We start from the raw sequence: 27,490 nt of genomic DNA, 5'->3' as shown, positions 1-27,490 counted from the left end.
AGCACTTTGCACAGCCTGGAATTAACCTATTTATTTTGTGATGATTTGTTTAACGGCCATCTCTCTGCTGGAATATAAGCTCTATGGGGGGCAGGGAGCACATCTATTTGACCTACTCATTTCTGGGAGGTACGCTCCCACGTTGCAACAGGTCAGGTCATTTCCTTAGCCAGGGTTACGAATCGCAGTTAGACTCTCTTGAGGGGTTCCCCACAAAGCACGCTGCTAAAATGAAATGAAGACACTGCATTGGAGTTTTCTCTTTTCCTTTTTACCAGTTGGGCAGTTGATGACATCAGTGCAGAGAACTTTGGGGGCTCCAGTTATTGTGGGCAACCCTATGGCACAGAAGACTAGATTCCCCCTGGCTGTCCCAATGCTTCTTCGCACTTTGGCGGAACGGATTGATCACTTATCTGTAGGGAGCTGCAGTCTCGCCGAAACCTCACTGGAACAGGAATCACATTCGGGGAAGATTTCTAAAGGACATTTCAGCCTTTCAGAACATCAGATACCTGCTTGCTTGTACCGGGCTATTTTGGTCCCTCCTAGAATGGCTTTTAGTGACTTCAGTTAATATCCAGAACAACGCTATAAGAAATAATGCCCTCCTGCTGAATTTATTGCAGGTATGCAGAGTTCTCTAGCACCCAGAGCTCTATTTATGAGAACCCACTGTGTCTCAGAGCTCAGTCTTGTATATCCAGCTATTTTCACTGGGCATCTCCACTTGTTTGCAGAACCAGGGACAAGAAGTAGTGAGATGACAAAGTTGGACTTTTATACACAGAATCCTTTTGCATCAGGGATGCAAAGGGATTGCATCAGGAGAAGGGATGAGTAGGTTCCAGATTTATGCAGGGTGTCATTTTCCCTAATAAAATCATCTGGGTACTCTAATGTGTAAAACAGAAAAGCTGGAATGCGGATGGAGTTGCAGAGAAGACCTGCTTTAGTGTTTTCCTCCCATTCGAGTATCTTTGGTCCCCTGAAGTGTAGGGAGCTGGGGCTTTAAAAGCCACTGGTCTCATCCAGTCCATCCGCCTGGGACCCTTGTGTTCCCCACTGAAAGCCAGAAGCACGCAAGTCCTTGAATGGAATGAAGATTTTTGTAAGCAACTCCTCAGAAAGCTTTGAGTGAGCCTGACCCTTTAGTGCAGGAGAAGTCACTAACAGTCGTTTTGGAAAGCTGCTTTGAAAGCTGGGTCAGCAGGGGGAGCCGTTTGTTAATGTTTCTGCGTTTCCGGTGGGATTAAAAGAAGCATCTCTGGGCTTGGCGGCGGTTGGGGAACACTGGCCCATGGTGACAGCTACGTCTGTCATTACACTCATTCTTTTCCTTTTGCTTGTTCTCATAACAGTGCCCACAGAACTGGTGATGTGTGTGTGTGAGAATCAGTAGTCTGGAAGGCCTGAGCACTGAGCTGAGTTCCTCTGTGAGGGTGGAGAGAGAAGGTGTGCGTGGAAGCAAAACTCCAGGCCAAACTTTTCTCCCACATATGACTTAATTCTTTGTATTCTCCTGATTTATCTAAAAAAAAAAAAATCAGTGCATGTACGGTATTCTTTTCCACCAGTTGTCCCATTTAATTTATTTTATTAGTGTTATTTTTTGTTCCAGGAACTGCCTCCCTTCCCCCTTTGGCAACCATCAGCTTGTCTGTGTCTTCATGTTTGGGAATTGAACCAGTGACCTTTCGGTTTGCGGGACGATGCCCAACCTGCTGAGCTACAACACCAGCTAGAGCTAAATATATTTTTTTAAGATTTTATTTATTTTTCTTTAGAGGGGAAGGGAAGGAGAGAGGGAGAAAAATATTAATGTATGGTTGTCTCTCGTGAGTTCCCTGTCGGGAACTGGCCTGCAACCTAGGCATGTGCCCTGACAGGGAATCGAACCGCGACCGTCTGGTTCGCAGGCCCGCGCTCAATCCACTGAGCTACACCAGCCAGGGCTAAATACGTTTTTTTTATTGTTAACAGTATTACAGACGTCCCTGTTTACCCACTTTGCCCACCTCCACCCAGCCCCACCCCACCCCGCTCCCTTCCTCTGGCCATCGCTGCACTGTTGTCTGTGTCTGTTTGCTGTCCAAATAAGCCGAGGACAGGGAAACCTTAACAGATTCCAAGGACATTTCATTCTTTTAGAAACATTTATAGAAGGATTTCCTGGATTCTTCTCTCAATAACCCTTAGAGGTCTGTATTATTTTTACTCATAGTTTACACAAGGAGGAAGCTGAGATTTGGAGGGATTATGTGATTTTGGTAAAATCACACCTGTCAGTGCCTAGGACAGCTGGGGTTTAAACCAAGCACTCTGATGCAAGATCCTGGCCTTTGACCTTCCCGGGCATTCATGCTTTCTTCTCCTCCTCCCTCTCTCCCCAACATCGTGATGCAGTTGCTGTGTGGGTAGTACGCGGTATTGTTGGTCTAGTCAAAAAACGAATTCAAGTTAGAGTTTAGCAGAGAGTTACCTTTTACGAAATATCTTCATCTGGTGCTTTCACGTGCATCCTTTCTCTCTTGTCAGGTTGGTGGAGGCCCTCCTGGAGGCAGGTGCTATAAACCTCTGTCTTACAGGTAAGCCCATGGGTGCTTAGGAAGGCGGAGTGATTTTCTAAGGCCACACAACTGCTAAGTGCCAGAGACAGAATTTTGAGTTAGGTTTTATGGCTTCAGTTCCAGGGTACTTTGCATTATGTTATAGCTACTTTTCTCCCACAAATGACTTAAATGATTGAGTTTGGCCTGGAAATGGGAGTAGGTAGTTATATTCAATTTGGTACCGGTCATTTATGTATTCTTTACATTTTTTTTCTCTAAGAGAAAAAATGGCATTCTTTTATACTAACTCCTAAGCTTACTTTCACCAAGCACTCTCTCTGTTCCAGGTCTGTGCCAGGCACTCCGTGGTCCTAGCTGACTGCATCCTAAAGCAACCCTAGGAACAAGGCACTGTGACCCCCTCCTCTTACAGGTGGACAAATGGACCTGGGGCTCACGATGCGCCCACGTGCCAATAAATGTCAGAACCACGGCCGGAACTCAGCTCCATCTGAGCCACCAGGCTGGGCTGCCTTTGCTTTGTGCCCAGAAATGACTCTCAAACTTGGCTTTCACGTCACTGGGGGAGTTTGTACAATGTTAGGACCCCAGGGGCCCACTTTTATTGTCTTATTCTATAAGTGCCACGTTGCCTTGCTTTTTAAAAGAAGCATCTCTGGGCTTGGCGGTGGTTGGGAAACACTGGCCCGTGGTGACAGCTACGTCTGTCATTACACTCATTCTTTTCCTTTTGCTTGTTCTCATAACAGACTGTTAGTTAGGCACCTGATTTTATTCAATAAATTCAATACATTTTATTCAATATGTAGTAACATCACGCTGAATGGACTTCAAGGGTCAGCTTTCATTCTATTGCCTTTCCCCTTTTATTTCATTATTATTTATTTACTTTCAGAGAGAGGGGAAGGGAAGGAGAAAGAAAGGGAGAGAAACACCAGTATGTGGTTGCCTCTAATGCGCTCCCTACTGGGGACCTGACCCTCAACCCAGGCACGTGCCCTGACTGGGAATTGAACCTGTGACCCTTTAGTTTGCAGGCTGGCATTCAATCCACTGAGCCACACCAACTAGGGCTCTTTTCCTTTTTATATTTCACACCAGGTACTGGGGATCAGGTCAGGGAGGAGGAAGTGGGGGACTACTGAGTACTTCTGAACTCCTGTCCCCGTTTTGGGAATTATAATGCCCTACAATAAACGGGCCACTTGATGCTAGGAAATGTTACATTCTGTAGAGGAGGATATCAGGGAGTGAGTAGGGGGCACTTTGGGGGATGATAATGAGTTTAATTTTGTGCATGCTGCAGTTGAGAAGCCCATGGCATGGACCACTGGGCCTGTCCAAGGAGGAGCTGGGTCTTTGGCTCAGAGAAAAATGAGGAAGCATGAAAGCATGCATCCTGCTTAAGCAGGTATGGTAATGATAGCTGTCAGTGAACAGCAGGACTGTGTTAGGCATTTTATATGGGTCCCACCATTGCATTCTTAGAATACCCTTATGAAGTAGGATGTACTATAGTTCGTATCTTGCAGCAAGAAAGACAAAAGCTTAGGAGAAGTAAATGGCTTGCTCAAGCTCACACAGCTGCTATGCGCAGACCTTTGTCACTGGGGTCAGTTCTCTAGGCATTGGCCACGGCCCCTGCAGTGGGGCATGTTGCAAGATCCAGAGCATTGAAATGTAGACAGATAGGCATTGTTAACTAAGGCTGGCCCAGCAAAGGGTCTTATTTGTATATACCAAACAGGATTTCTGAAAATGTCAAATTACTATGGGAGATGAAATATTTCAGAAGCCCGGGTTTGAAAAAAGGGTGCAAAAAGCCAATGTGTTTGGTTAGTTTCCTCTTTCGCTAAATTTCTGGGACTTAACTAATTATTTTTATGAATGGAAAAAAGCAATACTGTGTATGTTCCAGTATAATTTATGGAATGATTTCAAAAGTAGGAATGAGAAGGCTTTCTTTCTATCAAGTCTGATTTATGCTACGGACATAGACTAAGTCTAGCACGGACGTGGTCAGAGAAGAAGAGGGGGTGATAAATGGGGGGAAAGATTCATGTAGAGACCCAGAAACATAGCAGTGCACCAATAGACCCGCGAAAGCAGTGAAAGGATAGACCCGCGAAATTCTAGGCACACCCACACACCCTCACTGGCAGAGAAAGGGAGATGTACAGGTACTTTCATGGAGGAATGTCCTTGTTGGGTGACTTTTGTGATACCACTCTAAGACTTTTGCAGCCATTTTAACATTAGAAACCAGGCTTCAGTGGTGGAGTCAAGAGCCCTGGATGTCTGTTAGAGAGACCTGTGTCCCGACTTAGCCACTTACCAGCTCTGTTGCCTTGGACAAAATCAACTGATGTTTCCTTGTCCAAGTGTTCTGATAGGTTGGACTGTGTGGTTCAGCCTTCCCTGGGGAGACCAGGCTCTCTATAGCAGGAAACTCAGCTACCATTGCTAGTGTTTTGCAGAGATTCAAAGGCAGGTAGCCCTGTGCATCTGACATGTTATTTAGGCCATCTTTTATTTACAGGCAAGTCAGGAAAATGGCCACAAACAAAACCAGAAAGACAGCGAGTAAGCTCACGAAGGGAAATGGGGATTCGGGTACAGTGCGAGTTTTGGTGGGCTTGATGGTTCGGTCCCACTGCGTCAAGATGGCATTTCTGGCTCCTTTCCATTTTCCTGGGCCGGTCAGGCGGAACTGGTATGGTGTGCATGGGCCGAAGAAGACGGTCAAAGCCAGGCGTGGGTCGGTCAGGAGCAGAGAGAACAGGTTGGGTTTGGCGTTGATGTAAGTCAGAAGCTCATCTATGTATGGGATATAATCTGATTGTAAAGCTTTGCAGTAGGGGAAGCCAAACCTGTATAAAAGGAAGATTGGGGAGGAAGGGGAGGACACAAAGATAAAATAATGGTAATCTCAGAACCAGCACAAGTGCCAACAGTTAACAATGATGCTGCAAAATCTGAGATGCTTTCTGGACCCTTCCCTTCATGCCCATCGCTGCCTAATGGTCTCACTGCATTAGTTAAATACAAGATGAGCTCCTTGGAAAGACACTGTCCACATATGGCAATCTAAATGCTCACAACGCCTCTAGTATTATTATAGTTCTCTTGTGAAATGATTAGCAATTTCTAGAAAAAAATGTGAGTATTTTACACAATTCTGTTACTCCTAAATCTTTCTAAAACTCAATCGTTGCTCGATTCGTACAATATTGAAAAAACCACAAAAATCAATAGGGTGGAATCCCTTGTAATGCTGCTATTAGTCCCTAAAATCACCGAGGGACCATGTGAAAAGAAGCTTTTACCTTGTGTAGCTCTAACTGTCTGGGTTACACCAGAATTCCATAATGGAGATCAAACCACACCAGGTTCAGGATGAAGGAGAGGCATCTGAAATGGTTTGATTATCTGGGGATGTACCATGGAGGCAGACCAACATTTGAACTTTTGGAAGTATATATATGAATGAGAGAAGGGATAAGTTTCTAAAATGCAGTGATTTTATAACTTTTTTGTCCTCAGAAATCTTTTTGGAGTGAAAATTTACATCAGAGCTCTAAATATGTAGTAAAACAGATAAAACTGGAGATGTTTTGGTTGGAGGAGGAGTGAGAGTGGAGGGGGGAGGGCAAGACCCCCTTCCTTCCGGCCACCCCCTCCCATTATCCTTGGCCTATGAACGACAGGTAAAAAGTAGAAAAGTGAAAACCTCTCCTCCAGGGAAGGCATCAGCAAACCTGTTCTGCAAAAGGCTGCACTTGGACTTGAGGCTTTGAGGGCCAGGTTATTTCAATTACCCTGCTGTTACTACTCAAAAGAAGCCATAGGCAATAAATAAGTTAATGACGGAGGCTATGTTCTAATAAAACTTTATGGCCCCTTAATTTTATATAATTTTCGCATACCACAAAAATATTCTCCTCCTCATTTTTACCCCCATCTTTACATTTAACAATGTCAAAGAAAAACATAGGTGGTCAGTGGATTTGGCCGCTAGGCCTTCATGTGCCCGCTCTTGCTCTAAATGGGGTCTGATCAAAATGAGACAGTGGAATAGAGATTGGTTGAATGAATAGATGAGCAGACACTCCCAGGGTCAGCGTGACTAAACTGAACTGTCTGCGTGCTGATTAGGAAGGTGCGGGATACCTGGTAGAGGAGGGTTAACGATACTCGGTTTAGAACCCCAAACCCCACGTGATGCTGGATGGCCACGGTCGGAAGCGATGATTCTGGGACATTAAAACTTCCCTCCTCTCTCCTGACGTTTCCTTCTAAGTCTCAGGTGCTTCTTTTTTCTCTAGTGTAGTTCTCACCTCTCTTTGTTACGGTGTTTTTTACCCATTTCAGTGATCGTTCGAAAAGGACCTGTGAGTAGGTAACTCACCCACTGGGCTTGCTCTCTTTCCTCGCATTAACTTCTTCGCTCATGACACTCGGAGGAGGTAAGTTATTCACACCTAAAAACAGACAAAAATGCAATTCAGCCGGAGCTTCAGGTGCTTGCTCAGTGGGTAAAGATGCTTTACTACTGCTCAGCGGTTATTTCTAGTACCCAGCTACTTGTTGGTTCTTCTGGCAAATGCCTTAGCAGCCGAAGTGGATCGGTGGTATGTTCCTGGCCAGACTGCCCCCAGCTGAGAAGACTGGCATCTGGTCACCGCCCTACTTACTTGATAAGGCAGAACCTCACAACTGGTGTGCCTGAATTTTATCACTGAATTGATTGAATGCTGCGGTTTGAATTGAATCAGCTGATTCAGTCAACCTAACAGGTAGATACAGCTTATACAGGGTCTAGCACAGAGGACATCCCTTTTTTCATTACAAAATTTTTTATTACAAAATCATAAGCCTGTCATTCTATAACGTAACAAAATCACACTCAAGCACGCCATATGACATTGTAGGTGAGATGTTCAAATTCAAACTATAAATTATGACACCCATGTTATTACCCTACCAGCCACACTCAAGCAGGCCTTACTTCTGCCGGACCCTGTAGTTCTTGAAGCTCTAGTTTATCTCCGTGTTGGTAATAGTATAAGTGCATTTTGATAGTGTGATTCAGATCGCGAATCCTGCTTTTAAAGATTCTGTTGCTTTGAACAGGAACGAGGGAGGATCTCTACGTTTCTAGGATCCAAAATAACATGGCAAACTGAATACGTCTGCCCTATTTCTCACGCACTTACCTTTTAGGACCCGAACAGCCCATCGAGCCTGCGTTTCTCCTGTGGGTATCATGGAGCCTAAGGAATTGATGAGGCCAATGACAGCCAGGGTTGGCTTTTCCAGATGTGCCGGGAAGATGTACTTGTACAGCCATGCCTGGCCATTTTCGACTTTCACCACGGTTTCATCAAGGAAGGGGAAAGCAAAGGTGTACCCAGTGGCAAAGACAATGATGTCGATGGGCTGTTCCTCTGGAGGGTCGTTAAATATGACCGAGTCTTCCTTCACCTCCTTCATGCCTGGCTTGATGAGCACTCTTCCAGTGATGATGCGGCCTGGGAGCTCATCGTTTATCACGAACTCTTTCAGCTGTGTCCTGAGCGAACGCAGGGAGAGAGAGATCTGCCAGCAGATGTTACAGAAACCTTCCCGCGTCCTCCCTCCCTGTCTTCACTGGGAAACCCTGCTCTTGGCTAGGAAGAAGATGGAAGATGCCAGTCTTTTTTTTTCCCCTCCCAGACCTTGAAATATTTTTTAAGGGGGGCAGCAATAAGACTTTATCTCTTATCGCTGTTTTAGGTTCATGAACGTACAGAGATTTGCCATATCTCCTTCGCCCCTCCACATGCACAGCCACCCATTCCATCTGATCCCCCACCGGAGTGGTGTGTTTATTTCAGTCAATTAACCTGCATCGACATGTCATCATCAGGAAATCTGAGCATTATTTTTTTAAATTCCCATCCCCTACCCCCTGTCCTTTGGCAATCCAGCTTGTTCTCTATACCTATAGGTTTGTTTCTGTTCTATTTTGTTATTTTAGATTCCACCCAGAAGTGATATCATAGGATATTTGTCTTTCTCTGACTTATTTCCCCTAGCATAATATTATCTAGGTCTATCCATGTCACAAATGGCAACATTTCATTCACTTTATTGTTGAATAATATTCCATTATATATATATATATATATAACTTGTACAGCAATGCCTGGTCATATATACATATAAGGTCTGTCTTAAAAAAGTCCAACCATTGTTAATACAATGAGAATAGTTTATGTGATATTGATGTAACCTGGCAGGTAAGGAGAGTGGACTGGAATGCGCATGTGTGAACACGTCACTGTACTAGTCAGTGGGGGCAGTAGACGTCCTTGAGTGAGTATGTGCACTCCGTGGCTATCACATTCAACATGACTGAGTGAGCAATGAATCTACATCAGATTTTGCATTAAGCTTGAACATTCCTCTGTGGAAACTATCCAGATGATTTACTAGGCTGCAGCTGTGGGCAAATGGTGATTGGCAGCCTCATCATGACAACCCTCCTGCTCATGCATTATGTCTTACGCAGTTTTTTGACAAAACATCAAAATCACCCCAGTGACTCGGCCCTCTACAGCCCAGATTTGGTGCCTTGTGACTTCTGGCTTTTCTCCAAACTAAAATCACCTTTGAAAGAAAAGAGATTTCAGACTGTTGATGAGGTTCAGGAAAATATGATAGGGCAGCTGATGGCAATTGGAAAAACTATGTGAGGTCCCAAGGTGCCTACTTTGAAGGGGACTGAGGTGTCACTGTCTTATGTACAGTGTTTCTTGTATCTTCTTCAACAAATGTCTTTCATATTACATGCCTGCATAATTTCTGGACAGATAATACCACATCTTACACTTCTAGGTTGCTTCCCTATCTTGGCTATTACTAATAATGCTGCAAGGAACATAAGGGTGATTATATCTTTTTGAATTAGCGTCTTTGCTTTCTTTGGACAAATACCCAGAAGTGGAATTGATGGTTGGTATGAAAGCTCTATTGTTCGCTTTTTATTGCTCTATACTGTTTTCCATTGTGGTTGCACTAATTTATAATCCCACCAACAGTGCACGAAGGCTCCCTTTCCTCCACATCCTTGCCAGCACTTGTAATTTGTTTTATTGAAGACAGCCATTCTGACAGATGTGAGATGACCTCTCATTGTGATTTTGACTTGCATTTCCCTGATGATTTGTGATGCTGAGCATCTTTTCATGTATCTGTTAGCCATCTCTATGTCATCTAGGGAAAAATGTCTATTCAGGTCCTCTGCTCAATTTTTAAATTGGACTGTTTTGGTCTTAAATTGTATGAGTTGTTTATGTATTTTAGATATTAACACTTTATTGGATATATCATTTGTCTTCTCCCACTCAGTATGGGTTGTCTTTTCATTTTTATTTTTTCAAAGATTGTATTTATTTATTTCTAGAGAGGGGGTAGGGAGGAAGAGAGGGAGAGAAAAATCAATGTGTGGTTGCCTCTCGCGCCCCCTACTGGGGAATCTGGCCCACAACTCAGACATGTGCCCTGACCAGGAATGGAACCTTTGATCTTTTGGTTGGCAGGCCCACGCTCAACCCACTGAGCTACACCAGCCAGGGATGTCTTTTCATTTTGTTGATAGTTTCCTTTGCTGTTCCGAAACTTTAGTTTTTACAAGTTAGGAAAGTTTTTAAGCTATTATTTATTTACATAAAATTCTGTTCCTTCTTTCTTCTTCTTCTGAGATCTGTATAATGCAACCGAGCAGTTGGCATTATTCCAGAGGTCCCTTAAACTACCTTCGTTTTTTAAAAATTCTTTTTCCTTTTTGCTGTTCTGGTTGGTTGATTTCCACTAGTCTGTGTTCCAGGGTGCTAATCTCTATTTCTGTGTTAGTTAACATCCTGTTGATTTTTTCTGATGTGTTTTGCACTTTAGTTATTGTATACCTCAGGTCTTCTTGATTCTTTCTTATATTTTCTCTTTGTTGAAGTTCTCCTGACTCTGTTTTACTCGCAAGCTTGGTGGGCATCCTTGTGACCACTTCTTTGATTTCTTTATCGGCCAATCACTTATCTTTGTTTCCTTAGGGCTTTTATCTGGGGATTCTTCCTGTTCTTTTGAGAGAGATTCCTCTGTCTTTTCATTTTGTTTGGCTTTCTATGCTTATCTATATGAATTAGACAAAATAGCGGTCTCCTTCTGTCCTGGAAAAGTGTTCTGATGTGGAAGTGGCCTCTGTGCAGTCCGTGTGCCGGGTGGTTCGGGCAGGCTGGCAGGAGCGGAGTGGGTGTGTAAAGTGCTTGGGGTGCTGGCCCACGAAGCCCAGGGGCTCGAGGCGGGGGTGGGGGTGGGGGCAGGTGCGTGCCATGCTGCCCTGTTAACCCTGCTTGCTCCCTTTGTTCCAGCCAAAGTGGGCGTGGGTGATGTGTCCAGGAATATATCACAGCCACCCTGCAGCCAGGCCACAGCACTTGGAGAGCGTTGGCCCACCAGGTGGAGGTGGAGGGGGCGCTTAAACTATGTCCCTTACCAGCTCATCCAAGCAGGAAGAATTTCAGCAGTCCCCAGAGAGCTCTCATGGCTCCCCAGCCTTCTGTATACAGCCTCTCATTTCTTGTTCAGAAAGTGGTCTTGTGTAGAAGACATCTCCGCTTGGCCTTGATGTGCTGCATACTTTTGGGATGCAGGCTGGGGCCTGCCAGCAGGTGGTGAGCACGTGGTGAGCCCTGTTGTTCCCGCGTGCTCCTCTAGTTCCAGGCAAACCCAGGTGAGGCAGCTGGGAAGGCGCTCAGGTGATCTCCCAGGCAGGCCAAAGCCCAACCCAAACACAGCCCTCGCCAGCCCTCTGGAGGTGGGGAGGTCGGAAGAATGGTGTTCACCTGCTCCTCTGTCCAGAGAGTTCCCGCAGGCTGGAGGGTGCCCTTCCCTGGCCTCTCTGCACTGCCCGTGGGGTTGCTGTGCAGAAGGTGGTCCGCGCAGAGCTGCCCTCCCAGCAGCCCCCGGGGCGGCGGTTCAGAGGCCGAGCATGCGCTGTGGGTGCCGAGGCCGCCAAGTGGCTGACCACGTCCTAGGGCTCCGGCCCACTCCCTCCGTTCTGAGGTCGAGTCTCCAGGCGATGCAGCTGGGACCTTGCTGTGGAGGCCCCGCAGGTAGGCCCAAGCCCCTATGAGGGCGGGCTCTTGCCGCCACCCTGTCCGGGTGGAGGGCCAGTCAGGGCGCCGCCCGCTCCTCCGGGCCATGAGGTGGCGGTGGGGGCCCCGCAGCTTCAGGAGGGCGCCGGGCGCCACAGCCGGCTCTGCCCCATCTCTTCCTCTCGTTCATGGCCCTAAGCTCTTCCAGCCGGCGGGGTCGGGTGGGGGTGCCCGGCAGGAGTCGCTGCTCCGTACCTGGGCGTGGGTGTGACGTCGCTGCCGGGAGCGGCCGGGCCAGGGCCATCAGCCTAGCCCGCCACCACCTTCCAGGGCTCTGTCGTGGATGAGGCACCTGGGGGCGGGGACGGATGGTGGGCGAAACGTCAGGGTTTACCGAGGGGAAGGAGGGCAGACCTGGCTGAACTCGGCATTCAGGCCACCCTCTCACTCAGGCGGCACCTGGACGCAGAGGGACAGCGCTAGGACCGGGGACTCGGCGTTTGGCGGCGCTGCCGAGGCTCTCGCCCGCCAGGAAGTTGTACCAGGGAAACTTGCCCGGGCTTCGGGGGGTCGAAGGCGGAATGATATTTGCTGGGCTACGCCTTTGCAGTCACTGAAAGACCAGTCTATGATTTTCAACCAGCCGAGCCATATTTGGCTTACGGTGACTCCACAGCAAAAGACAGAGTCGTAACAGTCAAAAGACACAGTGCCTGTTTCGCAGAGCTTGGGGCAGTCATCTGGTCCCTCTAGGCTTCCTTCTCTTTATGGGTCAAACAGGGTCGGGCACACTTGGCAGCCGCAATTGATGTGGGATGAAGAGCATAGGAAAGAGTGCATGCGCAAGAACTTTGGCAACTAAAGAGTAACTTCTCAGGCTCCATTCACACTTGTTGTCATTTACAGGATTAAATGAAATGTTTGATTGGCCCATGAGCTGCCACTCAGGCTAGATAAAGCTTATGGTAGAAAAAGCTCTGATGAAAAGAGCCAAAACTCCTGGGAGGCTTGAAGGTAGGAGGTAAGGACTAGGTGGAGATAATGGCGGGGAAGGGCGAGCAGGGCGAGAGGAAGGTATGTGAGAGAAGGTGAAGGGAGCAAGAGGAAAGACGGGTATGCGGCAGGTAGGGGACCGTATGCCCCCGATGGTTGCGTGGGTGCCACCTCGTCCGTGCTGGGCCAGAGCTAAGTCTGGAGGGAGATGAGACAGGATCGCTAGGCTGTGATGCCACTCTAGTAGTGACCTCATTGGGCCAACTCAGTGCATAAGGAGTGAAAGCCCTAGGTTGTAACTGAAAGGACAGATGGAAGTCAAGGTCATCTTCACAAGGTCAGGAAGGCACTGCTGTGAGGGGGATGGTGAAGGGCAACTCTAGAATTTGCTTTTTTTCTACCCAGTGATGCAAGGCATGTGTGTTGCTCTTGTCAGAGTTGTAGACAGATCATTTTCTACCGATTGCTGCAACTGGACAAAATAGCTGCGGTACGTATAGGCAATGGAAAATTACTCAGCCATAAAAGAGAACAAAATGTTACCATTCGTGACAGCATGGATGGATCTAGAGGGTATTATGCTAAGTGAAATCAGTTAGAGAAAGACAAATACTGTATGATTTCACTTGTATGTGGAATCTAAATAACAAAATTATCAAAACAAACGGCCTCATAGATGCAGAGAACAGACTCATGGTTGCCAGAGGTGGGGGGCGGTGGTTTGGGGAACTGGGTGAAAAAGGTGGAGGCATCGACAAGTACAGATCAGTAGGCACTAAATAGTCTGGGGGTGTAGAGTCCAGCCTAGGAAATCCAGTTAGTAATGCTGTTATACCACGTGTGGTGCACGCCGGCACTTGCAGTATCAGGGGAAACAGTCTGTAAAGCAGGTTTGTCAAACCACTGCGCTGCACACCTGGAACCAGTATAAACTAGCCCTGCAGGATTGCTGCAGCTGAGGCTTAGGTATCTTGCCAGTGTCCCAGCACTTGCTTGTTGCTATACGAGCTTAGGCAAGTGGCTGCACTTCCTCCCCAAGCCTCAGTTTACCCACATTAAGTGTTGTTGGGTAGACGCAATTTATCATTTTACTTGATGAGAACTCAAAAACGTTTAGCTACTTATGATCTAAGGAGTTTGTATGGGATTTCCCTTCATATTCAGTCATGTTGGCGTGCTATTGTGCGGTTTGGATATTCTATGAGAAGGGGGAAGACTCCTTTCTACTAGCCCTTCTGAAACGTTGTATTTACCTGTCTTTTGGGACTAAGCCGTAATTTGCATGGTTGAACCAGCTGTTCATCTTTCTTGCCATCCACCAAATCAAAATTGGTGTTGGGAGAGAATTTCTGAACATGACCTTAAATCGAGTCGTGAACAGCATGTCCCAGGGCAGCCCCGAGTGGCAGACTCGGCTGATCACCCACGCGCCTCCTGTGGTGCTGAGGAACACCTGGAAGCAATCAGAGATGCCGCTCAGTCTGATGCAGTGAACAGGCCTGGCTTGCCGGGGACTCAAGAAGTTTCATGAATGGAATGACGTCAAAACGTCTGCCACCCTCAAACTACATCCCTGATAGGGTAGTTTGGCTTCCCCAGCTCTTATTTTAAAGTTATTCTTTTGAAATAATGGTTCGAGTTTGTAGAGTATTAACCTGCCTTAGGATATATTATAATAATTGTAGGCAATAAGAACAGGGTTTGGCACTAATTGAAAGGTGTCTAGAAAGGGTTTCATTTGAACTGACAGTAAAAATTAGTGATGCAGTTAGTTTTGGTGGACTTTTGTTTTTTAATTTACAGATTGACTGAATTTACCCCAGCTGACTGAATTCACTAAGCTAGTAGGTTTTTGGGGAGGGTTTTTTTTTTTTTTTTTTAGTATCAACACAATAATAGTTGTCTGTACAACTGTTTAAAATTCAGAAAATTTACTCCACTAGTCTGTTACTTTGCAAGTGCAAAACGACTGATTTAACAGATGGTTTTTCCTCCAACAAACTGAGGCATGGTGACCAGAGCTAGAGTCAGTGTTTTTGTTATAAGTGCTCTTTGGCCTTAAAAGGGAGCAGTATGTGCCATACAGGAAATGTGGGGCAAGAATTGGGAGCTTATCAATGATGCTGACACTCTACGTGTTTGCACTGAACCCGCCTCTCTTTTATGATGCAGAATCCAGTAGGACATGTTGGCAGATGTGAATCATTCTTTAAACAGAGAATTTTCTTATTTGATGCTGAAATAAGATGTGTGTCAACACATGTTTTCTGATTGAAGAAATTCCCAACTGATTAGAAACAGTCATAATAATATGCCACCCGAATGTGGTGGTCTTAGTGCATGAGACTACGCTAATATTTGCCTCAGGGCCTCCCTTCTCTTCCTTTGGGATGACTTCACCAGTCTGCTAAGTCTTTCCAGATCAGTCCATCCACAAAGCAGTCAGCAAGTCCTTTTCTGAGAGTTAAAAGGTAATTAAAGTCACACACTCTCAGTCCTCTTTCTTCATACTACTTTCCCTGTTGCGATTGTTGACCTAGTTCCTTATCCTCGTTTGCCTGACCCCCGGTCTCCCATGACTGTGTGCCCCACGACAGCAGGGACTTGTCTTTGTTGTCACGTTCTTCAGTGTATCCCCGGTACCTGGCACAACATTCAGCACCTCCGAAGCTAACAACTAATATGTATTTGCTGGCCCAGTGGCTCTCAGTGAGTTCATAGCATAGTTGGAATGAAAACATGTATTATAAATGTAATTAGCAATTGTAAGAGTTAAAAAGTGCCAACCGAGGAGTGTAAGTTACAAGTGTCACATCGTTTCTTACTAGGGAGAGCTCCTTTTGTGTTGGGATGAAATAGCTTGGAATGTCCGTGTAGATGGTAGTGAGAGAGGAGGGTACATGCTGGCCGGGTAGCTCAGTTGGTTGGAGTATCAGCTTCATACATCAAGGGTGCAGGCTGGAACCCAGGTCTGGGCATAAATAAGGGAAACAACAAATAGGTGTTTCTCACTCTCCTTCTCAAAAAAGAAAGAGAAAGGGCACTGTGGGGGGTGGTGTGGGGAAAGCGGGTCCCAGGTGCGGGGATTGGAAAGGGCTCAGAACACCTGTCAGGCTATGGCTGATGCAGGAAAGTAGTGAGGGGAGGGCAAGTTAAAATGACAGATGTGGACCAGATTGCGGATAGCCCTGTAACGCAGAGGTAATACATCTGCCACTTACCATTTTAGATGGGGCATTTATTAGAGGTTTTTGTTTTCTTTAACATAAGTGTCATAACGAAAGCAGGCTTTGCAGAGGATTTGTTTGTACTGGAGGTGAGGCTTTGAATTAAAGAGACCTGGGTTTGAAGACGGGCTCTACCGCCAGTGAGGGGTGTGATCTTAGGCAGTGGCTTCCTCAACCTCTTTAGCCTCAGTGTCTCCACCTGTGGTCAGGGTGCTAACAGCCCCGGCTGCAGTGCCTTGTTTCATTGAGTGGCCCAGACAGTGCAGTCAGGTGCTCCGCACCGAGTAAGCTCCAATACATAGTAACTATTTCTGACATTATTGTTAGGACTGTGCAGCAGCTGTAGGGTGAGGTGGTATGGGTCCGATGATGGCGGTGGCAGTACCAGAAGGAGGGAGCCAACGGGACACCTGAGCAAGGAGCTACCAGACGCCTCTAGGAGTCCTCACGGGATGCTTGGGAGGGCAACAGAAATAAGTCTGAGAAGTAGCTTTTGGAGGAAAGATGCTGCCTAGAATTTGCAGTGAAATTTGTAAACGTTTAAGGAAAATAGTTTAAAAATTTACTTTGTATAGGTGTTTTAGGCATATTTATTCCTTTCACTATTTATCATGGTGTCCAACACTGCTTGCCTGAGGCTTGTGTCTTAAGCTAAAGCTCTTTATTAGATGACATGGAGAATGGTACCTTCTCGGTAGATATAAAAACAGTCATGGGGATATAAAGTACAGCACGAGTGTGAGGAATGTAGTGAAAAATATTCTAATGACGAGGTACGGCATCAGGTGGGCCATGGCCTTACTGGGGGGTCACTTCGTTGGTGATCTAATTACATGCCATGCACCTGAAACTAATGTGATACTGAATGTCAACTGTGATGGAAAAGTAAGAACAGAGGATATTATTTATGGGTTCAGAAGCAATCACAGTGTGAATTAAAAAAACATAAAACTAAAGAATAAAGAACTTGGTGTTAAAAAAAATGGTACCTTTTTTGCCACGTGGCTGGCTTCCACAGCTATGTCTGCACCAGAATTTCCCGCTCCAATAACAAGAACTCTCTTGTCCTTAAATATGTCTGGATGTTTATACTGTCGGCTGTGAAAGTATTGGCCTTTGAAAGTATGTATACCTATAGAAAAAAAAGTAAGTCAAATAGATTCTTTACAGGATCAGCGAGTGAGACAAACCTATTATTCAGTTACTGACATCCTTTAGACACAGGATTTAGATTGTTTATAGCAGCATACTCAATTTAAGAAAATCTGAAATGTGAATAAAAATGAGTGATTATTAATTCAATGAAGGTACTTACTTCGTTTCATTAGGTAGGCCTCTAGTTTTCTCTACTGGGTGATTGACTACTAAATTGAGATATCATGGCATAAAGACTTATTAGGAAAAGTGTAAGGAGTTCTTACCATTTAAAGGTTGGTAGAAATAATGGGGTAGTGACATCCTATATACTAATATTTGATTTATAAAGGACCTTTCACAAGCAAGGACCAAGAACCCCTCAACTTAATGGGCATGAAACCAGAGGTTTAGAAATGTAAAGTGTGAGACCCAAGATTATTTAACTTGTTAATTGTATAGCCTAGAATCCATGTCCCTGGGTCCCAAGCTCATCCTAGTCAAACTGCATGCATTGGCTCAGTTGACTTCAGAGTGTGCTTCCTCCTACTCTGATCTGACTTGAGTGACATTTGGAGGCTAGATCAAGGATCATGGGAAGTATATGAGTTTGTTGTGAAATGAGTATTGGCATCACTCTAGGTTATATGTGGACTGTGATGTCTCTCCTGGAGTCCTGTAAAAATCCTCTCTTTCCATACAGGCTGCAGGGTGTCTCATCCACCTCCACATTCTTAGTGCGTCGTGTAGAGCATAGCAGTGCTAGATCAATGCGATGCTGCCTCGATGCCAAGGAGCCTCCTCTATTCTTGGAGGGATCCTGTACCGGGCAGTCCTTCCTAGGAGTTTGGGTAGCTCGCTGCTCAGGAATCTGCTCTGCAGGCAACAGCAGATGAAGAATTGGGTTGTGTTGTGGGGTGGTGAGAGTTCGCTGCTGACCACGTTCAAGCAGAGGCCAGGGAGCCTCTCTCAGGGACCGTGGGGAAGAGTTTCCCCGCAGAGGAAAGAAGACCGAGTGTGGCGCTCTCCCTCAGGAACTCTGTCCTGTGGCAGTTTTCAGGGTATGCCGCACTTGACCTGACTTGAGTAACCTCTGGGGGCCGACTGAGGACCAGGGGAAGCACATGAACTCGCTGGAAGATGAGCCTTGGGATCATGACAGCTCATATTTAGAAAAAAATTTCTGAAAGCTTAAACTTTTTGAATATTTTACTGAAGATGAAATAAACCAAACCATTGGAATTTCTATTTCCCCTGAGTTGTAATTTGAATGATTTTTGACAGAAATTAATGTGGATTTTGGTTGCAAAAGACAGAAAAAGACGCTGAACCCCAAAGATGTCTTTACCTGCCTCCCAAGGCGCGTAACCCCCGTTGGCGAGGGGCCCAGTGCCATAAGCCTGACCCAGTCAATTGCTATGACTCGTGAAAAAATCAAATTGCACTTTCCTTTATTCACTGGTTGACTTGGGTGGCCTCTAACCTCAACTTTGGCAAGGTGCTTATGCCACCAACTTGTCTAGGTATGTCACATCTTAGAAGCCATTCGCCAGGCACTTAAGGAGGGACATTGAACCTCAGTGAAGCATAAAACTCTCATTAGTTATTCATTCTTCTCTTTGGTACTCATAGATTGTTTGGAACATATGGAAGCCAAAAACTAGCCAGGAAGTGCCGTTTAGGAAGAAACCCATTTTCTCACAACTTGAACTACTTAAAGGAGGAGCTGTAGGAATTAATTCCCAGCCCAGTCAAGTACCAGGATGGCTCCATGAGACACATGAAGGTCAGTTGCAGAGAATGTTGTACCTGGGAAGGCGTCCAGTGGCAGATTTGGATCAGTAAGCAGACCAGTGCAGACCATGACAGCATCAAAGACAGTGGACTCTTGCTTCCCTTCACACAGAGTGACCACATCCCATTGGCCGGTGACAGTGAAATCTGGGCGTTTAGTTACACTGCACACTTTAGTCTGAAAAAGAATCGTAGACACCATGATGAATAGTTATCAAGGTTCCAGTAAAGGCTTACAGGCCAGTTGACATCTCAAACATTCTAGAGCTCAGACTAAACATAATTAATAAACAAAACTCTGCAGATCGAATTGGGCTACCTCTGGCAACTACCAATCCATTCTCTGTTTCTAGGAGTTCAGATTTTTAGATTCCATATTTAATTAAGATCAGATAATACTTGTTTTTCTCTGATTTATTTCACTTAGCATAATACCCTCAGGGTCTATCCATGTTGTTGCAAATGGCTGGCTTTCCTTCTTTTTTTAGTGGCTGAAATATATATTATATACATTACGTATTTTATATATAATGTGTATATGTTGATATATACTATATAAATGTGTTATATATTATGCATTATAATATATAATATGGTATATAATATATAAACATATAATATACTTTATTATTGTATCACTCATACATTATCTAAGTACTATATATACTTCATGTATATTGTCTAATATATAATATGTTAGATACACAATATATATTATATATTGGATAATAAGATACACATTACATATAATCACACATCATATGTAATATACTACATATGAAATATCATATATAATAATATATATTAGATGACGTGTATATCTCACATTCTTTTTATCCATTAATCCATCACTGGATTCTCAGGTAGTTTCCATGTCTTGGCCATGGTAAATAATGCCACAGCGAACAAACTTTGAGTTTATTTTGATCAGGAGCACTTTTAAGGTCATGAATGTAAATATCATTTGCTGTTTGTTTTGGTCAATCTTCCCACTCACGCTGCTTTCTCTGTGTAATTCCTTGTGAACTCCTCAATATGCCCATCTCAACAGGGAGGGAAACAGGAGAAGGGAAACACATGGATTTTCATTGGTTTCTCGGAGAGGAAGGGGAAAAAAGAGAGAGAGAGAATATATTCATTTACTCATGTCCTTTACCTCCCTCTTGTCGCTGTCCGGGAGCCAAGGAGAAGAATATTCAAAAGTTTTTCTAGCACCAAGGACACTGAGAAAAGCTTCCCTTCAAGTAATGAGGTTCTGTGTGCGGGCCTTTGAACAGGCCCGTCCTGATGAAAGGAAAGTCAGGAGGGGAGCGTGTGGCTGGCGGTAAGAGTTCTCCGTTTCCCTGTGTGCAGGCGTTTGGCTCATGTTGAAGGTGTGGTTTGATATGTTTTGGGCGCCTTTGGATACATGGATACAAGTGTTACAGATTAAAATCTATGCCTGTGTATCTTTACACAAAGTATCCATCTCCACCTGCAGGTTCCCTTGGGTTGGGGTTAGTACAGGAGAAGTGGAACCAGGTGCCATCAGCCTTGCCAGTTCACTTTCTCATCTGTGGAGCGCAAGACTAGGCTACAGAGAGAATGTAGAAAATAGGTTAAAGAGTACCCCTGGCTGCTAACTGGTGTTGGGTCTTACCTTGAATTGAATGCATTTCAGAAGGTTGAAGTGGTTTGCGTACATTTTGAGATATTCCAGGAACTGGGCGTTGGGCACATAGTTGGGATAATCTTCTGGGAATGGAAAGTCTGAGTAACAGGACATCTCCTTGCAGCTGTTGGAAACCACAGACCTGTAGAGGCTGGCTCTGCCTTCTTCAACATGTCCCTGTCCAGACAGTGCACGCATGTGAGTGCGGATGTGTCTGTGTGTGCACACACCCATGAAGTCTGTTAATTTTTAGGCACTTACACATTTCTTGCAATTTATTTTATGTCCTTTGTACATAAATTTAGATTTTGTATTTTGATATTTTTCTTTGCTTCATTTTTCTGTAGTTCACTTTTGTTATCTTTTACAATTTAACTCTCTCTACTTGATTGGAAATAGAAGAAACACTGAATCTTATCCCCAGTTTGAGAGGCACAGCTCTCTAGATCAATGCCTCTTAATCTTGTTGAGAATGAGCCCCAAATCTTAACATGTAGATGCATTCAGTGGGTCTGGTGGGCCTGAGATTCTGCATTTCCAAGAAGCTCCTGTGCACTTACTGCTGGTCCATGAACCGTGGTTTGAGAAACAAGGCTTTAAGGGGTCCTATCCAACAGGAATGGTGGAGAGGCAATTAAAACTGTTCCAGTAGCCACAATAAAAGAGTAAAAAGAAACAAGTGAAATTAATTTTAGTAGTATATATACATTTTATTTATCTTTAGAGGGGAAGAGAAGGAGAGAAACATCAATGTATGGTTGCCTCCCATGAGTCCCCCGCTGGGAACCGGCCTGCAACCCAGGCATGTGCCCTGACTGGGAATCGAACTGTGATCATGTGGTTCGCAGGCCCACGCTCAATCCACTGAGCCACACCAGCCAGGGCAGCAAATATTCTTAAAAGCTCTCTGATAGCTGAAAGAAGTATTGGTTTTAAAATGAAATTAAACAAAAAATGTCGGTTCTTAGTCATGTCACCGATACTCCACAGTTGCGTGCGGCTGATGGCGATGTGAACCAGAAAGGGGCTCTGTCATAAACCTGACAGGCCCAGGAGCCGCAGGGCAGGCCCGACAAGCTCCGTGACCAAATGTGACTGCCAGGAGGGTCTGACCACAGATTCCTAACCAGGCAGGTCGAGTCCCAGGCCTACAGCTTCCTTCACAAAGGTCAGTCTCTGACGTCAGGGAGCCCGTCCACAGTCTGATGTATCCAGCATAGATAACATATCCTTGGAATGTCAGAGTGATTTTCCGTCCCAGGCCTCTCAGAGGCACAGTCACTGGGACGAGAGCATGGGGCCTCAGAACCCTGTGCTTTTATTTTATTCCCCACGTACCATCTGTGTGTGCTATAAATGTGAATTCTTAGCTGTCCTGTGCCCAGTGAAGCCGGAGAAGTATGTGTTCCTCCTTTTTGCCTTTTATCCAACCTAGAGGTTCCCCCACTTTGCTCACCCCTTCCTCCTCCACCCGCCGCCACTGGTTTGTGCATAATCTTCCTTGTACCAGCTCCTTCATTCTAAGGTACAAAATAAGCTGCAAAACTGCCGTTTTCCGGAACATTTCCTCAGTCTGTTGATATTTTGCTTTCTGGCAATTGTCATCAGTTTAAACGAATAAACTCATAATTTTTTTTTATATCAGCAGTCACTTTATTGGATAGTGGAATTTCAGAACATCCTTCAACTTGAAGCCAGGCGTTAGAAATAAATTCAGTGTTGGTTTGAAAGTGATCGACTCTCTTTCTCTCTCTCTCTCTTCTCCCCTCGTTCCTTCTCTGTCTCCCCAGTCCCTTCTCCCCCCCAATCCCTTCTCCCCCACCCCTTCTCCTGTCCTCTCTCAAGTCAATAATAATAAAAAACCCCAAATAGAAGTGATCAAATTCCCTCTGGGTTGTAGGAAGAAAAGACGATAGGTAGGGTGAGACTCGAGGAGCTGTAATGTTGAGAACTGAGAGCAGACAGCACAGGAAGTGGGTGTGGTGTCGTTAAATGGAAACCTTCAGAGTGGAAAGCTTTTCTGAAAAAGGGTTGGTTAGGATGCTGGCTAGCCAGGGAAAGGGCCTGGTTGGGGGTGTGCAGTCTAAATCACCAGCGCTGGGCAGGGCTGGGTGGAGAGGACGGTGTGTCCACCCCTTGGGGAAGAAAGACGTACCTCGTTTTGAAAGAATTTACATTGGCCGTAAATGCAGGGGGTGGGAGGAGGTGAAGGCAGCGAGTCTGGGGACATGTGCACACGCGAAGGATCCCCAAGGGAGGAGCTTGCTCTGTAGGGTTGGTGGTGAGCAGCAACGGCCTGGAAAGTTCACGTGTAAGCAAGGAGCAGAGGAGCCTGCCTATTCTCTTGGAATAGTGGAAGAGATAAGCACATGGAAGTTAATGCAGAGTTTCGGCGTGCATTCTGGAGTGTTGCCAGTCTTTTGTTGGGTTTGGCCCGAAGTTGTTAGCTGATTAGCCTGTCTGTGTCTTCTTCCCAGCGAGGCTGCTGTAGTTTATTTGAGGACATCTCGGATTTTTCCCCCGTTGTCAGTATAATGGGGAAAAGTCAGTTATAAACATCTTGGGCTCAATCAGTATGTGGCCAAAGTTCCCTTACTTTTCTGTGGCATCTGAGACCATCATGTAATGAATAATACTCTGTTAATGCTGTCAGTTTCTAGTTAGCACTAATAAAAGGCTGAGTCTGGAACACATACTGTTAAATGGGGCCAGAGATGTGCATGATACATGTAAATGTTTCCGTAAAACTAGGTCCAAAAAATGTCCCAAAGCATTTTGTTATGGCATGTTTCAATATGAAAGAGTAACAGGACTCACCTCAATCGGATAAGCCAGGGAATCCCCCAAAAGGTAGGAGCTTGTGAGTTATACCTCAAAGATAATAGGAATTCAATAATTGTTGAATATTTGGATAAAAAGAGTCCTAACAAGATTAGCGAACTTAAATAAGCTTTTTAAAGAAAGCTCGTAAGAATCAGGTTTACCAAGCTTCACATGGAGATAGCTGAGGGACATTTCTCACTGTTCAGAAATCATTCCATAATGACTTCGAGGTGAAATACTATACTTTACCACTGTCCTCACTGATTCTAAAAATTATATGGCACATAAGGCACATAGTAGGTACTCAATAAATGTTTGTGGACTAAACGAAAAGTGCGTGGACAGAGGGAAGACCTCGGTGCAGAGCAGTCACTCCAGGATTCTCGGGGTCTGGACTGTGTCACGGGGATGCGCAGCGCGGGGCACAGGGTGTCCCCCAGTGCAGATGGAGTCTGGGCCACTGGAGGCTGCCTCGGTCCCACACGAGTGCTGATTCTCAAGGCTGCAACTCAGGTTCTTTGAGAGCGATGTTCATTTGGAGTGACAGGACAACTCCTCACATTGGATTTCTTCAACATCACCGGGTAGTTGAGGTCATCAGCTTCTAGTGCTGCTGTCCCAAACCCCCTTCCCTAGCAAGGCCCCGAGAGAGGGGGTGTGCGACAGACACATCTCCTGCCCCCATTGGAGTCAGTAGTCAGAAGTGGGTTCTTGGCCATTGTACCCCTTTTCTCTTTAAAGGTGGCAACCTGTCCCAGCCCCAGTGAACACTGGCCTCTCTCTTCCATGCCAGCCCTTGTTCATTTTTCTTTGCTGAAGGCCGTGGTGGCTGGATGAGACCAGATTCGTGCCCTCTGAGTGCGAATGAAGCTCTCTGGTTTATTATCTCCATAGTCATTGGAGGAAATGGAAACCATGTCCACAGGTGCCTTGGGTTTGTGCAGTTTGCCCGTCTGTTTTTGGGTTAGGCTCCCTGTGCCCAGTGCAGACACGGAGGATCCCCCTGTCCAGACGCTCTGGCAAGCACGGCCTTTGCTAGAACAGGTTCTGAGTGGGCTCCTCTAACCAGCCCTCTGTGGGGGGTGTGTGTGTGTGGTGAGGTGGGACGGGGTAGGGTGTCTCTAGAAAGACCCAGGAGACTCATCTAACACGTTAGAGCCAGGTGCCCCTTAGGGATTTTCAGTCGGGCACTAGGGGCATCTCAAGGTGGTAAAAAGGCCGCTGTGTTAAGAGAGGGCTGCTGAATGAAGGTGGGGGTGGTTTTCCCTGTTTCTGGCCCCCCAGTAATTCAGCCTTTATCTCTTCAAGCTGGTTCCTTGTTCTCATTTTATATAAATGTCAGTTGGGTGCTGTTTCCCCGACTGCAGCTGGATCGCCCTCTTTCCCTTCCTTTCGATGTCTTCTCACATGCCTCACCCTATTTTTCACCACCTTCTCCATTTTTCTTCATCCTCCACCCACTCCCTCTTCATGCTCCCCAGAAGCCACATTTTCCTGGAAGAGTCGAGGCCTGTTGGACGTGCTCCTGTGTCTTCCTTCTCTCTGCTTTAATGTTTCTCCCCTGTGTTCATGCTTCCCTCCCGTTTCTGGGGAGGTGTCTGTCCCCCTCTGCCAGGCGAACCATTCCTCGTGGGCCTGCGACTCCACTCTCTCCTCTCAGTGCCAGGACCTCGTCCCATCTGGGCTTCAGTCTCTTCCTACCACCCAGGCGTCTTCTCTTTGCCTGCAGACAGTGGAGTCTTCCCAGCATGTACACAAAGCAAACACAACAGCAACGACAACAGATCTTTTTCTCATTGCCCACTACTTTTCAAGGTGAGTGTGACTATTTTAATCAAAGATTCAGCCACTCTCCCATTATTTCTCTGACATGAGAAATTTATACTACATATATGTGGTATACCACTAAGCCATTTTTATTTTCCAAGCATGCCCAGAACTTTCTCTTTTTAAAAAAATATATTATATTTATTTATCTTCAGAGGGGAAGGGAAGGACAGAGGAAGAGAAACATCAATGCATGGCTGCCTCTCGTGCATCCCCCGCTGGGAACTGGCCCCTGCCAGGAACTGACCTGCAACCCAGGCATGCGCCCAGACTGGGAATCGAACCGCGATCGTCTGGTTTGCAGGCCCGCGCTCAATCCACTGAGCTACACCAGCCAGGGCAGAACTTTCTCTTTACTGGTTCTCTCCCTAGTGTCTCCCACACAATCTCTTCTACCAATTGAAACCCTTCAAAGTCCATCACGTACCATCTCTTTCATGAAGCCTTCCTTGGTTCCCCTCAAGTGGATATAATCCTGTCCCTCCTTTAAATGCCCACAGCACTGTTTCTGACTTGTAGGTGCCTACCCCTTTCCTATCAGCCTGACAGCTCCCAGAGGGAAGGGAGAGTCCTTCTCAATTTGGTGTCCCCATGGTGCTTTTTGTGTAGAGAAGTTTGACCAGCTGGCCCAAGTCACACAGCTAGTTGGGCACAGCTGCATCTGGAAGTCATTTCTCTTAATTCTGACATCAATATTTTTGTATTTTGTGTTTTTATAATTATATAGGTCTGTGGCTTATATAAGGCCCGTATTTATCTGGTATCCTGAGAACCCTGGGCTCACATTTTGCTTTGGTTGAGGTGACTTTAACCAAATCACCCTGCTAATTACCCCTGTAAATGGGCCATGCCATTCCCACTCTGGTGGATTAGTAGCGCTTCTTTGGAATACCGTGTTAAGAAGGATCCTGAGGCTCATCAGGGGAGGGGTATCATGCTTGATTGGCAATGTCTGCAGTGCATGTGGGAGGGAAAGTTACCATGCCCTGGGTGCCCAGTTTCTGTTCTCCTAGTGGAACGTAGGCCATTTGAATTGTGGGAGCAGCTGTGTTCTTCTGGCTCTCGCCTTCTGGAGGGGTCTACACACTATGGTCCCATTCAGTGGTTGGACACAGTTCAAGACATAGCCCTTCTTTCTGTGAGCCAAGCTGGCCTCCGCAACTTTGACTTCCCTGGAACTTTGCTCAAGGAGTCAGAAAACGATGACTTTTCCCCAGTTCCAAGTCACTGCCTCTGTGCTGGAGGAATGCCCTCTTTCTCTAGACCCTCAGGGGCTCTGAAGCCAGGCCACCTGACACCTTGCTCCCTTCCACCATTCCTGGCAGCTCTCTGCATAGCTCATTGAAGGCTCTGGGAAAATGGTCTTGCCCTCCCAAGAAGGAGGGAAAATTGGAGGTCTGGGAGATCTCCAGCATTTCCCAGGCTGAGCTATGGAGCTCACAGGGGTTCAGGGACCACCAGCAGGGCCCCTGTGGCCCCCTCGACCCCAGGCTGGTCAACAGTGGGCTTTATAGGCCCCTTTCCTCCTTCCTCTCCTCACCACCCTCTCCAATCCAGACCAGAGCCCTGCTGAGATTTGAGAATATCATTTACTTTGCTCAGGGAACAAAAAAGGCTCCAAACCCACATTCGTGACTCCTGATTGTCCTTGTCATGGGCTGAGACTGCCTGGAAAGCGGGCCTCGAGGACCGAGCCCATTGTACAGCGAGCCCTGTGCTGTTCTACTTCAGCAAGAGCAGGGCCGGAAGGAGGAGCGAGTCCAAGCAGCGCAGAGTTGCAGCCGAGGCTGAAATTCCGGCACTGTGTTTGCACCTTTGCCACAAAAACCTGCTCTCTCTGGTCTGGCCTCAGCCTCTTGGTTCTGCCCCTGCTCCCCTCCCCCCAGGGTGCTCCTGGCCTGTCTCAGCCACTCCATTCTCTCCAGCCCTTCATGGGCATCTTCCTTCCTCTGGGCTCTGGATAATGTTGTTACGGTGGCCGACACACCTTGCCCCAAAGCTTGGGCTGCGTTCCTGCTTCTTTCATCAGTTTCAGCAGCCCTCCTTGGCCACTTTGCCCCCCCCACACCCCTGCCTGAGTTCAGCAGACATTTCTAGCCCCTCCCCAGAGCAGCTGGCCCTTGTAGAAGAAATGCAGTCCCTTTTGTACCAGTCAAATCCTTTTCTCAGCAGATACAAAAAAGTGGTTAAAATCCCACTTACAGTGAATCTCCACAGCCCCCCGAGGTCGTCGCTCCTCTCGAAGCAGGTGGGCTCCAGGCCTTCCTCCAGGCAGCACTTGATGGAGGCCAGGCCGCTGACCCCAGCCCCCACGATTGCAACCCGCTTGGCCAT

At 46.2% G+C, this 27,490-nt stretch overlaps 1 protein-coding gene across 2 annotated transcripts; it reads right to left on the bottom strand.

Moving 5' to 3' along the window:
* Positions 1-4,488: 4,488 nt before the first annotated feature.
* LOC118979032 (dimethylaniline monooxygenase [N-oxide-forming] 1-like) lies at positions 4,489-27,490 on the bottom strand. Of its 2 annotated transcripts, none has more exons than XM_037034896.1 (8): positions 27,359-27,490; positions 20,495-20,683; positions 18,871-19,033; positions 16,917-17,059; positions 13,954-14,153; positions 7,790-8,145; positions 6,982-7,054; positions 4,489-5,443 (listed from the first exon to the last, which is right to left on the bottom strand). In XM_037034896.1, the coding sequence occupies exons 1-8, from the start codon at positions 27,488-27,490 to the stop codon at positions 5,107-5,109; spliced, it is 1,593 nt and encodes a 530-aa protein (XP_036890791.1). In that variant the 3' UTR covers positions 4,489-5,106. The 2 variants fall into 2 exon arrangements, with proteins under 2 accessions (XP_036890791.1, XP_036890792.1); XM_037034897.1 differs by lacking the exon at positions 27,359-27,490 and adding an exon at positions 21,067-21,143 and having other exon boundaries at positions 5,107-5,443.

This window comes from Sturnira hondurensis, unplaced genomic scaffold (genome assembly GCF_014824575.4).
Source record: "Sturnira hondurensis isolate 20B ecotype Veracruz unplaced genomic scaffold, ASM1482457v3 Scaffold0022215, whole genome shotgun sequence".
Classification (NCBI taxonomy): Eukaryota; Metazoa; Chordata; class Mammalia; order Chiroptera; family Phyllostomidae; genus Sturnira; species Sturnira hondurensis.
Note: the sequence above shows the minus strand (reverse complement) of the source record. Positions and strands in the feature narration are given on the sequence as shown.

Coding starts and splice junctions, on each gene's coding strand:
- LOC118979032 (XM_037034896.1), bottom strand. CDS start 27,490: ATGGCCAAGCGGGTTGCAATCGTGGGGGCTGGGGTCAGCGGCCTGGCC. Junction 17,060..18,870: donor GCCACTGGACGCCTTCCCAG/GTACAACATTCT, acceptor TTTTTTCTATAG/GTATACATACTTTCAAAGGC. Junction 7,055..7,789: donor GGCTGTTCGGGTCCTAAAAG/GTAAGTGCGTGA, acceptor GTCTGTTTTTAG/GTGTGAATAACTTACCTCCT.